Source organism: Fomitopsis serialis, assembly GCF_022376445.1.
Source record: "Fomitopsis serialis strain Sig1Antser10 chromosome Unknown B0H18scaffold_7, whole genome shotgun sequence".
Lineage (NCBI taxonomy): Eukaryota > Fungi > Basidiomycota > Agaricomycetes > Polyporales > Fomitopsidaceae > Fomitopsis > Fomitopsis serialis.
Window position 1 is genome coordinate 283,026 of NW_025954967.1, and position 13,225 is coordinate 296,250.

At 56.9% G+C, this 13,225-nt stretch overlaps 5 protein-coding genes and 1 non-coding gene across 6 annotated transcripts; 3 read left to right on the forward strand and 3 right to left on the reverse strand.

Moving 5' to 3' along the window:
* B0H18DRAFT_982263 (uncharacterized protein) lies at nt 1-3,248 on the forward strand. The gene is made up of 7 exons (XM_048044533.1): nt 1-239; nt 300-368; nt 858-1,033; nt 1,165-1,460; nt 1,516-1,818; nt 1,870-2,071; nt 2,133-3,248. Exons 1-7 carry the CDS (start codon nt 115-117, stop codon nt 2,846-2,848), a joined length of 1,887 nt encoding a protein of 628 aa, XP_047898069.1. The 5' UTR covers nt 1-114; the 3' UTR covers nt 2,849-3,248.
* A 971-nt stretch (nt 3,249-4,219) lies between these two features.
* B0H18DRAFT_842273 (protein-tyrosine phosphatase-like protein) lies at nt 4,220-4,720 on the reverse strand (the record flags this gene model as incomplete). Its single annotated transcript, XM_048039508.1, has 1 exon — nt 4,220-4,720. A coding segment is annotated over one exon (501 nt), but the record flags the coding sequence as incomplete, so codon positions are not given.
* A 470-nt stretch (nt 4,721-5,190) lies between these two features.
* Nucleotides 5,191-5,275, reverse strand: B0H18DRAFT_t49. Its single transcript has one exon. It is a non-coding gene; the product is annotated as a tRNA-Ala (tRNA).
* A 1,474-nt stretch (nt 5,276-6,749) lies between these two features.
* On the reverse strand, nt 6,750-7,646 carry B0H18DRAFT_982276 (uncharacterized protein). The gene is made up of 2 exons (XM_048044534.1): nt 6,937-7,646; nt 6,750-6,882 (listed from the first exon to the last, which is right to left on the reverse strand). Exons 1-2 carry the CDS (start codon nt 7,257-7,259, stop codon nt 6,816-6,818), a joined length of 390 nt encoding a protein of 129 aa, XP_047898071.1. The 5' UTR covers nt 7,260-7,646; the 3' UTR covers nt 6,750-6,815.
* Nucleotides 7,647-8,175: 529 nt separating this feature from the next.
* B0H18DRAFT_1115195 (uncharacterized protein) lies at nt 8,176-10,417 on the forward strand (the record flags this gene model as incomplete). The annotated part of the gene is made up of 7 exons (XM_048033228.1): nt 8,176-8,284; nt 8,785-8,836; nt 8,887-9,275; nt 9,901-9,970; nt 10,033-10,087; nt 10,148-10,238; nt 10,293-10,417. 7 exons carry the CDS (start codon nt 8,176-8,178, stop codon nt 10,415-10,417), a joined length of 891 nt encoding a protein of 296 aa, XP_047898072.1.
* A 228-nt stretch (nt 10,418-10,645) lies between these two features.
* Nucleotides 10,646-13,180, forward strand: B0H18DRAFT_982291 (enolase C-terminal domain-like protein). Its single transcript, XM_048044535.1, has 7 exons — nt 10,646-10,765; nt 10,825-11,089; nt 11,389-11,509; nt 11,834-12,288; nt 12,337-12,624; nt 12,684-12,830; nt 12,886-13,180. The coding sequence occupies exons 1-7, from the start codon at nt 10,732-10,734 to the stop codon at nt 12,968-12,970; spliced, it is 1,395 nt and encodes a 464-aa protein (XP_047898073.1). The 5' UTR covers nt 10,646-10,731; the 3' UTR covers nt 12,971-13,180.
* Nucleotides 13,181-13,225: the final 45 nt, after the last annotated feature.

A 13,225-nucleotide genomic window follows, 5' to 3' on the forward strand; every position in this document is an offset into this window, starting at 1 on the left:
CTCTCCCCTCCTCCTCGCCGACCGCCACGACGTCCGCCACACCCTCGCCTTCTGTAGCCCATACTCTCTCTCTGTACCTCTACTCCCCACCACTCACCACCCTGGACGCTCTTCATGACCGAGAACCTCTACGGGCGCCGGCGGAGCGTTGACGTTGGCGGCCTCGCCCTCGCCCTCAATGACGGTCAGTCGGGCCACGGATGGGGTGGCTGGGAGGACGCGGACGACGGGGGAACCAGGTATGGAACATGTCACTTCAAAAGTCGCGTGTTCGCGCTGTATTAACTACAACCGCACAGATACGCCGAAGTCCTGATTGACGTTCGTGCGCACACGGAGAACATCGTAAACGTGGACCCCGCGCAGTCGTGAGTGTCGAAGTCTTCGCTTCTCTGCTTCAGTGTTGGGTAGCATATCCGAAGGACCTCGCTTGGAATATTCGCGCAGCCGAGTTGTCCTAAGTCGGTCGTATCGGCATAACGCGACTGCCCGGCCGCGGTGCAGCGGTCATGACGTCCCAACCATCATGTCTCCTTGTCCATTACACGCCCGCTGGTGGTCTCAGCCCTTTACCTCGACTTGAGGTATGAACACGACTATGTTTCGAAACTTCCAGTCAGGTGGTTCAGCGAAGTCATGTACACTTCTTCGATAAGAGCCCTTTTGCCGCTGGGCCGCTTCCTTGCCTGTGTCGTCTTCAGCGAGGAGAAACCGCGAACGCGTTTTGTCTTAGATCCCTGCTTGTTATGACAGAACATCATGTCCTTGAGCTGCGGCGTTTGCGCGGCATTCTCTGCTAGACTCATGCCCAATGCTGACCACACCTGAATTCACGGTTGGAATTAATCCATTTGCAGATCCCCTTTCGTTGAAGTGGAGCCCATGATGCGCGATCGTTTAGTCAAATCCTTGGGGACGTGGAACTTCGAACCGCACAAGCTACCGGAAGAGCAAGTGGTTGCCTGCTCTTACATCCTTTTCGAAGCATTGTTTCGAATAGAGGGCATGAAGGAAGCGGTGGGAGTCCCTGTAAGTAAGTGGTATTCCTATCAACCATGTGGCTGTAGCCGGCGTGTGCGCCTCGGTCGCGTTCGCTTCGTATTCAACGCAGAAAGCCACAGGGTTGTTTCGAGCAAGTCCACTCATCATGCGTTTCTCTCGCAGATTGCCTTGGTTCGTTCCTGCGACATCTACGACAAATGTATCGCCAAGCAAACTCTTATCACAACTTCCACCATGCACTGGATGTCTTCCAAGCAACCTACCACTTCCTGTTCCGAGCTGGGATGGTGCCTCCTGTGTCCATAGTGTTGCAGCCAGACTCACGGACATGGAAACGAGATCGACGTTCTACTGACGGTCACCTCTTGTCATGTCTATCACCACAAGATCTCTTTGCGCTCCTCATAGCTGCGATAGGCCACGACGTCGGTCATCCAGGTCTGAGCAACGCTTTCATGGTCAATACTCTCACATACTCATCGTCGATGGTCAACGCTCACACTCGCTTCACAGAAAAACGCCAAGACGCCCCTAGCCGTCGTCTACGACGACAAGTCCGTCCTCGAGCAGATGCACTACTCCCTCATACTGCAGGTCATGCGGCACAACGGTCTCGCGCCGCTGCTCGACCGGCCGGGATCGGGGCAGGCGATGCGCAAGCTGCTGCTCGGCACCGTGCTCGCGACGGACATGAGCGTGCACGCGGAGTTCATGGCGAACTTCCAGGAGCTTGTCGCGGGCCACGAGGTAGGTGAGCACAAGCGCAGAGTGCTTGTCTGCCAGGCGTTGATCAAGTGCGCGGATATCAGCAATCCGGTGAGCGTGTCGTCCGCTGCGGGTGTGTCGATGAGCTGACCGGACCGTCAGAGTCGTCCGTATAGTGTCTCGAAGCACTGGGCCGCTGCGCTCGAGTCCGAGTGGACGAGCCAGCTGTTGCTAGAACAACATCTACACCTGCCTGCCACGGTGAAACCGTCCGATCATCCTCTAGGGCAGGCGAAAGGGCAGGTGTTTTTCATCAGCGCGTTTGCGAAGCCCCTCTTCGAGCTCGTTGCGCGAGGCATACCAGGTATGCATGACTTCACTGTTCGCTGCTTTCCTTTGTGGCGCTGATATTAGTCCCGTCGCAGAATTGGCCGAGTTTGCGCACCAGTGCAGAGAGAACCTCGAAATATGGACCGAGCGCTCCGAGCAGTTGACGGCTGGTTCAGAAGAAGCAGCGAGTCCGGAATCCACTGCAACACAAACGCAGCGTGTCGAGGAGTTTATGTCTGCATTCCCGCCTACATTGCCTGATCGGTTCCGCATCCCAGACGAACCGCTGTCACCATTCATGTCGCATTGTTCAGTCTCCTCGCAGTCGTCAGGCTCCAGTCATTACGAGAGCTGCGAATCCGGCCCGCCCTCCCCTTGCGCGACGTCCCCGCTGCCTACTCCCCAATCTCCATCCTTTCCACACGCACAGCGCGACATCGCCACGCCATCCTCCTCCCAACTCATGTACAGCAGACCTCCTAGCGTCACCTCCGTCAGTTCGCACAGCACGCAGGCGAACGACGCGACGGCCGCCATCCGCGCGGCGTACAAGGCGAGCGTGCGCAAGAAGAAAAGCTTCCACCGGAGCTCGTGGAACCCCACGGGGAGCGCGGGCGCGGGCGCGGGCAGGGGCTACGCGTTCGCGCAATCGTTCGACGGGCCGGGCCCGCTGACTGCAGACAGCTCGCCGCTGAGCACGCACTCGCCGAGCCCGCTCACACCCACGTCGCCCGCGTCGCCCACCGCCGCGGGGGCGCACCACCGGCCGAGCCCGCTCGGCGCCCCCGCCGTCTGTAGTCAAGAGACATAGATGTGTGTGCCCGAGACCGCTGGTCGCATGGACTCCCGTTGTGAAGATCTGAAGCACCGACGCATGGCTGTATCATAGCTCTCGCTGATCTTTTGTCTATCGTTTGCCCCGCCCGTCCGCTCTGTTTGTGCTTCGTTCCCGCGCTGCCCGTCGATGTCGTTTGGCATCAGCGTGTGTTCGACTTCCCTTTCGGTGCGGTTGGCGGGAGGCCGGCCGCTTGTTTTTGTATGTAGGGTGTCGTTGGTGGAGGCCCCGGAGCGCGCTCTTGTTTCGCGTGCGCGCGGACGCTGTGGGGTTATACCTAGCTTGTTGTATCTTTAGGCTCGTTCTGCTCCTGCATGCTCGTGCACACCCCGAGGTGGTTGTTGTCCGCAATCAAATGTGTCATTACTTCGAGTGCTGTTCAAAACTGTGGCGCGATATATAGCCTTCATAGGACTGATAACAGTGAGACGTTGTTTCGGCTGTTCTTGTTGGGACCGTTGCGCATGCGCGTGGCCCTCACGCAGCGAGAACGGTTGGCGCGGCGCGCAGTGGTTGGTACTGTCGTTCGTTGTCGTTGACCAAACCCGCTTGCTGGTGGGATTTGAAGCCCGTCCAGAGGCTGACGGAGGCTGTCGCGAAACCGACGGATGAGTCAAGAGTGCACGTATCCATCAACGTGGTGCATGTCTCTTGTTCTTCTGTTTGCATTTGTGAGCCGAAATTAGTCGTAGCCACGTCGTCACATCCATCCAACGTGACTGTCGTGCCATGGGTACGTAGCTTTTGTCCTAATTCGCATCTGGAAAGCTTCATTCGTGCTTCATGCCCAGGATATATGGGTAGATTAGCTTGACGAGCAAGAGCACACGTTTCTAGCGTAGGGGTATCATCCAGGAAGCCCAATATGATGACCGTCAACTTTCTTCGTTTCTGACGGAAATAAATGAGACATCATTGTGTTGTCTCATCGACTTGTGTGAGGATCGCTGTAGAGCGCGCCTCCCGTACAAGCAAACAGGTAGGGCTGCGCATTCATTCTGTCGGTGGCTTTTCAGTGTTGGAGGCAATCCGGAAGCCATTCCGAGACATACCCAGCTACCACCAACCAGGATATTCTGGAAAGTCGTCTCCGATCGGCATTTCGGGGAACACCACTGAGACTTGCGGGTCTGATTCGAGAGCACGTACTGATGCATTCCCTGTCGTTCCCAAATGCTCTTGACCTCTACGAGATCATATCATCGGCCTGTAGTTCAAGAGACTTGTATGGACGTACCTTCCGTTCCGCAGGAACAGACGCATCGAGACCCAGCGCGCGCAGAGTCACAAGCTTGGAGGCTGTTCGGTTTGCGAGGCCTCGGCCTCGTCTCCGACAGTATCGTCTGCAAACAACGCAAGTCGGTCCTTCTCTCGTTTCGGAATCTCGTCTATGTCCAACGAGACGCTCCCGAACAGCTCTTCTTCCAATCGTTTCAGCTGCTCCAGAAACCCGGAGTTGGGCGACACCTGCGGGCGGGCCCTCACCACCTGTCCGAGAGCGGCCTTGAGCGACATACCGCGCGATCTCATGAGGTAGGCGACGACGAGCGCTGGCGAGCGCGATATGCCCGCGGAGCAATGGACCAAAATCTTCCCCTTGCCACTGCTGCCCTTTGACTTCGATGCGATGGCGCCGTCAATCAGCTTGCACGCCTCGTCGCTCACTTTGGAGATGGATGAGGAAGGGGAGTCGTTCAGAGAAAGACGGTGGTAGGTCACGCCGTCGACCTTCTGGGACGGTGTCGAGCCGATGCTGAGGACATGCGTGACTGAGTTTGCTGTGAGGAATGCTTTGTTTGATGCTGCTGAGCAGGGCCCGAGGTATAGAGACGGGGGAAGGACGAGTGAGACGACTTCCGTCGACGGGGCGATTGGCTGGGCTTTCTGGCGCTTCCCCATTGGCAGGAAAGCGGCGCGCAGTTGGCCGGCAACAGCTGTCTGGTGCGATGGGACTGCCTGTGACTCGGAGGTCGACGGGAGTTCTTGCTCGTTTTGGCGGTGTGGTTGGTAGCCTCGTGTCACCGGCCGGCGCATTAACAACGCCTTTCCCACGATCATGCTGGGCTGGAAGCGCTCATTGAGCCGGTCTAGACGCCGTCGGGTCAATCTCGATAGCGACTCTATTGACGACCGCACTCCATGTCTCTGAAGGATGTGCCCGCCTGTTGGGATGGACTTGGAACAAGCAACTGCACTAGCATTTCTATATGTTGAGTGAGATTTAAAGGTATAAAGTGAGTGCAGTACGTAGATGCTGCCGCATGACAATCATGTGCATAGCGAAAAGAAAAGACATAGCCGTCAGCGAGTCATGGCCATGGACATGTCCGGGATTGAACCGGACCCCTCTCGCATGCTCACAAGGTGCTAAGCGAGCGTGATAACCAACTACACCACATGCCCGTCGCATCAGTGGCTTTGTAAAATAAAGAAGAAAGCAGGCCCACAGATCATTCGACGGGCCGACGATCACCGAGGCTTTGCCGACGCTCTGCCTCCAGCTTTAAGCGGTCATTGAACGCGGCTGAGCGGTCACCACAGTGCAGTCGTTCAGGTTAGTCGTCGATCTCATTGATGAGCTACACACGCTCAGTCTAAGGTACGTAGAAGACTGCCTTTTCCGCCGTTAAAAAGGTCCTGGTGAGGTTTCGTTTAAGGGACATGGCATGCCACACAGCTTCCGTCGCGGCGCCGCCCACAGGCTGACCTGGGACTCTGGCAATCCCGCTTCCGAGTCCCTACCATAAACCAAGTCCAGAATCCCGGAGCAATCGCTGCTTTATCGTCAAGGCCCATGCACCGAGCAGGACACTACTGCCAGTGGTATTTCGGGATCATTCAATGGTGAGCTCGGTGATGTAGCGGATTCTGACACTGTGCCAGGAACTGCTGTAGCGCGTTCCTGAGACACGACTGTTCGGTCGAAGACCTGGTCCCCACGCGTTCATCGTATGACACTCCGAGTCAATGCCGGAGCGATCAACGTTCGCATCGCGGACGTTGGTCCCATCCGGCTCGCCTAGCCTGGGTCCCGAGCTTCCCAGTGATGCTCGCACGGCGATTTTCATTGGCACCGCAAGTCACTCCGCCATTGTCGTCAGAATGTTCATTACTGGCAGACTGGAGAATGCTGTGCCGTCTGTATTGACTGACGGGCTCTTGCAGGCTACGCTGGTTGCCGCCATTATTGGATGCATCGGAACCTAGGTTCGCCCATGAAACCGCCACCGGGTTTCTCTCAAGCTGCAATTCTGCGTACGCGTTGAAGGTCTTCGAGTCGTGAAAGTACAGAATAGTATCCCGATATTGTTAGGACTAAAGTTCGGTGCTCTCATGTGCTACAGGTCGTCATGGACTGGATAGCTTACAGCACCTACGCCTGTGTTGATAATAGTAAGTAATCGGTCACTTCAGGGACATCCACACTCGGAGTTCTCGTAGCCGAACAATCAATATACTCGTCGCCGGAGCTCACGAGGTGCGTGGACCGTCGCTGCTGCACAGTCAGCTCGAAAAATTAACCTGATGTGCCTGCTAGAATTCCTACTAGCCTGACGGAGGGTCTCGGGTTTCAAGGCCACACATTGCAAACGACGGCGCTCACTAGCTTCGCCTTCGCTTGGTCGATCTGGACGCTGTTCTTGCGATGCACCGACTGGCGCTGTGATGCGTCTCCCCGAGAGATGGTGCTTCATAGGAAGCTGATGCGCAGTCGCGGCCCACAGTATTTAAGGAAGCTGTGCTGCCCTCTCCAGCTCATTTTTTTTTCCTTTCGAGTTCACCCAAGCAGCGGTACTGGTTAGTGAGCATCACATCAGTCGTACGACTCGGGTTTCATGTAGACTGACGACGTTGAATCCCGTTAGCCCTGTTTTTTAACGACTCACATTCTCTTCACCGACGCTTTCTTGACGACCAACCCCGCAATACACGATGCGCTTCACTACATTCCTCTCAGTTGCGTTCGCCGCCGCCGCCGCCACCCCGGCCTTCGCTTTGCCCACCAACACGTATGTCGATCCTATTGTATCACCGAGTGTCCAGTTCGCTAATCGTACGAACAGCTTCGCGAGCCGTACAGTCGAGGATGACTCGCTCTATGCGCGCGAGTATGACAGCGACCTTTGGGCGCGCCGTGACCCCCGCCCCGGTTTGCCTCCCCAGAAGCCCGTGCCGACGTACCCGCCTCCCGCGCCGCCCACTGGCGGTCGCTACCGCCGCAGTCTGCAAGACATAGTCGACGAGCTTGTCGAGCGGGCCTACGAGGATGACTCGCTGTGGGCGCGGGAAGCCCGTCCCGACGTACCCGCCGCCCCCGCCGCCCACCGGCGGTCGGCGCCGCACGCGCAGCTTTGACGAGGACCTCTGGGCGCGGATGGAGGTCCATGAGCTCGACAGGGAATGCAGTCCGCCGTGTCGCTTCTCCGGATGTGCCGTTCCTTCGTGTAGCCTTGGCTTGACAAGACGAATTTGAATGTGATGCTGTTCGAGATGCTATAGCCTGGGGGCTGTGTGAGTGTCGGTGCTTGTCGTCGTGCCCTTTGCTGACTGCACTGTCATTTGGATCTCGCCGGTGCTATTGCTCATGTACTGAAGCATCATTGAATGGCTTTTCGTCAGAGAGTCATGAGACAATCTAGACTTACGCATGCACAAGCAATTGTATGACATGAGAACCTCTCTGGTGTTGTCGACGCAGACTTCATAAGCGTAGTTAGCACATAGTATGTATAATACACGCAGTCGCTTGGCTAGGGAAGCAAAGTTGACCCCTACAATCGAGTATGTAAGCATGCCACGGTCGAGGATGTCATAGAACATGCAGGGAAGCCTACCTGTACACTCCTTTTAACAGTAGCTACACCCATCGATGGCATACTCGCCTAGCCGCGTGACTCCAATCATGGTGCTCCGAGAATATACTTAATGTGGGTTACAGATTTGGCTGTGAAGAAGGCTTTGTTGGGAGAAGGACAGGTGAGAACGCTATGGTTTCCTTCGACGGCGTGCTTCGCCGAACCTTCCGACGCTTCCCCGTTGGAGGCAGACTCAATTGGTACTAGGCTCACATGGGGCTCATTCTTGCAACTGGCGGTGCGGTTGGTAGCCTCGTGTCACCGGCCGGCGCATCAACTGCGTCTTTCCCACGATCATGTACTTCCCTTGCTGTGGCTGGCGGGTGGCGCCGTCACGGTGTCGCGCGACCATGAACTTGGACGACCTGGGACTCTGGCAAGCCTGATTTCCTACCACATTTCAATACTAAAATGCCAGATTAATCACTGACATCGTCTCCAAGGCCCATGCACCGCGCAGGACACTCTTTCGGGATACACCGAAACTTCTGGCCGTGTATCGAGCTCGGTGCCTGGTGCGAGGAAAGTACGGACCTCTTCCAGTGGCTTGCTCTTGGTATGCCTGTCACCGCATGTTCATAGTAATTCGTATGACACTCCGAGTTCACGCTGGAGCGATCAACGTTGCGGTGCGATGCGGACGTTGGTCCCATCCGGCTCCCCTCGAGCTCTTGGCTCGCCTACTTACGAGCCCCAAGCTTCCACAGACGCACGGGTTTTGAGTAGCACTGCAAATTTCTCGGGCAATGTCTCAGAAGAATTACCAGCCTGCCACAGGTAGCCGGTGTAGGGAGCGGATGCGCAGTTGCGGCCCATAGTATTTAAGGAAGCCGTTTCTTGCTGTCATCCCCAGCTCACCCTTTCCTTTCGAGCTCTCCCTAGCAGAGGTACTGAATAGTGAGTATCAATCAGTCGTACGACTCGAGGACCATGCAGGCTGACGACGTTGAACCCCGCTAGCCCTGTTTTTTTTTTGACGACTCACATTCTCTTCACCAACGTTTTCTTGACGCCCACCCGCGCAATACACGACGCGCTTCACTACCCTCTTCTCAGTTGCGTTCGCCGCAGCCGCTACAGTCCCGGCCTTCGCTGCGCCCACCAACACGTATGTCGATCCTATATATACGTATATGAGTTCGCTGAATGCTTGAGCAGCTTCGCCAGCCGTACGGTCGAGGACGACTCGCTCTATGCGCGCGAGTACGACAGCGATCTTTGGGTGCGTAGCGACTGGCTCAAGCCCCGCGATGACCCCAAGTCCCGTCCAATCCCGCCACAGAAGCCCTACCCTTCGTATCCGCCCCCGCCTCCGCCCAATGGTCGTCGCCACAGACGCAACTTGGATGAGGATCTTTGGGCGAGGGATGGCCCCAAGCCCCCCGTCCGGTCATCCCGCCACACCCGACGTACCCACCCCCACCCCCGCCCACCAAGGGACACCGCCGCAGGCGGAGTTTGGATGAGGACCTTTGGGCGCGTTGGGAGGTTGATGAGCTCGATTGAGGGAATCGAGTCCATCGTGCCACTTCTCTGGTTGCTCAAGGGTCCGGGAGTTTCAAGACGCCTTCGTGTAGCCTCCGTTTGAAGCTTGAATGTGATGTTGTTCGGTGCTATACAGCCTTGGGCTGTCTGAAGTTCGGTGTTCACCGGCATACCTGTTTCCAGCAGCAAGTTCTGATCCTGGTTGGTGCTGTTAGTAACCCATCTCGCTTGCATATCATTACGCTGTTTCATCAGAGCCCGAGTCATGAGATACCTTGGACATGGGCGTGCATAGTACCCCCTCGTCCCCTCGTTGCGCACGTATCTGCGGACCATCCGCTGGGACATAGTCAACAACGGGTCTCCGCGGCAGAAGATGACGGAGAATGCACTACTAGACGAACATTGTGAGACCGGCTGGAGAACGTAGTCAACTCGAAGGACAATCAATAAGTAGTGTAGTAGATGCTTCAATGAATTTGAGTACATGGACCCAATAAGGCAGTGATGCCAGGCGTAGTTCAACAGCTGTCAGATGTATCGCGCAGTAGACTCGCGGGCTTTTGAGGAGGGAGGTTTTGCACACCACCACGCCGACTAGAGACCCTCGCTCCTGATTGTTTTACTGCGCAAGATTGTGCTCGCGAGAGGATAAGATGCTGTACGCATTGAACGACACCACGATAGTTGTGCTGCACCCTGAAGACACGGATCTAGTCGTTCCTACGACAGTCCAAGTAACCGTCAAAGCGGACGGGTAATGCGCGCATACATCCAGTCGCTAGTCCCCATTTCACTCACCAGAACTTCGTACTGTAGTCGAACATCGACTGATGCCTTGGCCGCCTTCTTCTATGCACAGCGGGAAGTATCGGTGAGTACGCGTGATTTCAAAAGGGGAACGACATAATGTAATGAGACGAACATCGCGCAGGACATTGTCACCCGCATAGTCACCGCTCACCTCCATAACCGGCTCCCTTCACCCATGTTTCTCGAGGGCGACGGGTACGTCTTGACCGCGAGTAAGTGCGCATATAGTCATATCGCGAACACACCACTCAACTAGCCGCGTGTAGAGCACACAGCATGGACGTTTGGGAACGAAAGGGTGAAGTTCTCTTGGGGTACAGAAGAAATACAGCCAGGCATAGACAAGTGGACGTTCCTTTTTGCGTCGATAAAACAAGATTCGGAGTACTAGCTAGCTACGAACCTTTGGCCCCTTATTTCCATCGCCGTGCAGCAGTACTGTTGACCTTTCATCGTGTGGTCCGGCCGGGTCACGAGAGGGAAACTGACCTGGGTTGCAGTCGAGAAGGGGAAGAGGGAGAGGCGGGCGCCTGCCGCTGCTCGTCCGAGGCTGGATGGCCGGGCCGGCGGGCCGCCTCTCCGGGATACATCATAGGATGCGCTCACCCTTTAAAGAGTCGGTCCTCCGCCCGCCATGGCCTCAATTATCCTCGCCCTTTCGTTCTCAGAGATTTCTGACTCGTTGTACCGTAGTAGCGTGCCGCCATGTCTGTCAAGATCACGGGATTCGAGACGCACGGTATGTCCTGCTCCTGCTCCTGCTTAGACCAACTGGCACTCAAGCGACCGATGCACCAGACGTCCGCTTTCCGACCTCGCTCACGGGCGATGGTACGGACGCCATGAACACGGACTGCGACTACTCCTCCGCATACGTCACCCTCAAGACCTCGTCCGCCCTCGTCGGGCACGGCATGACCTTCACCATTGGCCGCGGGAACGACATCGTCTGCATGGCCATCCAGGAACTCGCGCGCCGCCTCGTCGGCAAGGATGTCGAAGAGCTCTTCGCAAACATGGGAAAGACGTGGGAATATCTGTGCTCCGACCCCCAACTGCGCTGGTGAGTTAAGGTTGCGTTAGGCTTCGCGAAGGAAGTTTGAGTGCACGGGACTGGACGTCTCCCGGGTGCGGAGTACCGTGTTGGTCACGGTACGCACCAGTTGACCTTTCCGCCCCCACCTCTCTTCCAACCCTCTCGGACGCTGCAGAAGAGCAAGCCATTTGCACCGAACGCTGGTGTATTCCCGCGATCGGCGAACTGTGCACGCGGCTACTGAACCTTTGTCCATATACGCTGGCGTCGCTCCTTGGCATGCCCAATTCAAATGTGACTGCGTGCTGACCTCGATCTCTTCTCAGGATCGGCCCAGAAAAGGGTGTCATCCACATCGCGCTCGGCGCCGTCGACAATGCACTGTGGGATATGTACGCCCGCGCGCGGAACAAGCCGCTTTGGAAGCTCATTGTCGACATGACCCCCGTGAGTCCCTCTCGTAATCTCTCTCTGTTGTCGCGATCCACATGCGAGACACTTCGGGAGGCCTTGGGGTGCTTGTTCCGCATAGTCGGCGCTCCGAGATGAAGGGACCCCGGCTGTCCGGAACGGGGTGCTGCCTGCATTGACGTCGGGCAATCGAGCCTGCTTTGCGTGTGAATGTGATTGTCCGCGTCAACGAGATTGGATCGCCCCGACAAAGGTGCGCAATCTGGGGGATAATGCACCTCAACAGCGGATCCGTCCTCCCCGGGAGCCGCGACAGCGAGACAGAATGAATTGAGACTGATCTTGGACATTTGTTCACAGGAAGAGCTCGTCTCCGCAACGGCCTTCCGCTACATCACCGACGCGATCACGCCCACGGAGGCGCTCGCCATGCTGAAAGCCAAGGCGGGCACCAAGGATGAGCGCGAGGCGACGGTGCGCGAGCGGGGCTATCCTGCATATGTGACCAGCGCGGGCTGGCTCGGGTACAGCGACGAGAAGGTCGCGCGGCTGACGCGCGAGGCGGTCGCGCAGGGCTTCAACCACTTCAAGATGAAGGTCGGCGCGGACCGCGACTCGGACCTGCGGAGGGGCAAGATCATCAGGAGTATCATCGACGACCCGCAGTACGGGACGCCGCGCGACCCGGAGGGCCCGGACTTGAAGGGGAAGAACGCGGGGCCGACGGGGAGCGTACTCATGATCGATGCGAACCAGGTGTGGGACGTCCCACAAGCGATCGACTACGTGAAGAGTTTGGAGGAGATCAAGCCTTGGTGAGCGAGACTGTCTTTCCGGCGCACCACCAAGCTGAGCGAGGGCAGGTTCATCGAGGAGCCTACGGCGCCCGACGACATCCTCGGCCATGCCGCCATCCGGAAGGCGCTGAAGCCCCACGGGATCGGCGTCGCGACGGGCGAGCACGCGCACAACCGCATAGTCTTCAAGCAGCTCCTGCAAGCCGGGGCGATTGATGTCTGCCAGATCGACTCCTGTCGCCTTGCAGGCGTGAGCGAGGTCCTCAGCGTCCTGCTCATGGCAGCGAAGTTCGGCGTGACGGTGTGCCCGCATGCGGGCGGTGTCGGTCTCTGCGAGTATGTCATCCACCTGAGGTCAGTCCAGTTTCCGTTATGTGGGGGCGATACTGGTGCTGACGGTTCGGCGTGTGTAGCTTGATCGACTACATCGCCATCTCGGGGTCGATGGAGCGCAACGTGCTCGAGTTTGTGGACCACTTGCACGAACACTTCCTCTACCCTTGCTCGATCAACAAGAACGGGCGGTACAACGTGCCGAGCAATGCTGCTGAGGGTTACAGGTAGGTCTTCCGTGATGACGGCGGATAGGACAGTGGCTGACGAGGACCTCGATAGCATCGAGATGCACAAGTCGAGCATCGCGGAGTTTGAGTGGCCGCACGGGTCGTATTGGGTGAACTCTCCGAAGAAGGCGCAGTAGCTAGCTCGAAGTTGCATCGCGATAGGGTTGGTCGAGAAGTAACACACTGTTGTAATGGAATGGGGAACCATTGCTGTATCATCACGATGGTCATGGCACCCCGAGGGATGAGACGGAGAGGCAGCAAGGACAATGACCTTCAAAGCTCACACATAGGGTCCTCTGCTGATAAATTTGATATTCAGAGAAGAAGACAAGTTCCATAGACATAGATTAATGTTCTCTACAAATTCAAGATAGATTGCCTAGCATTAC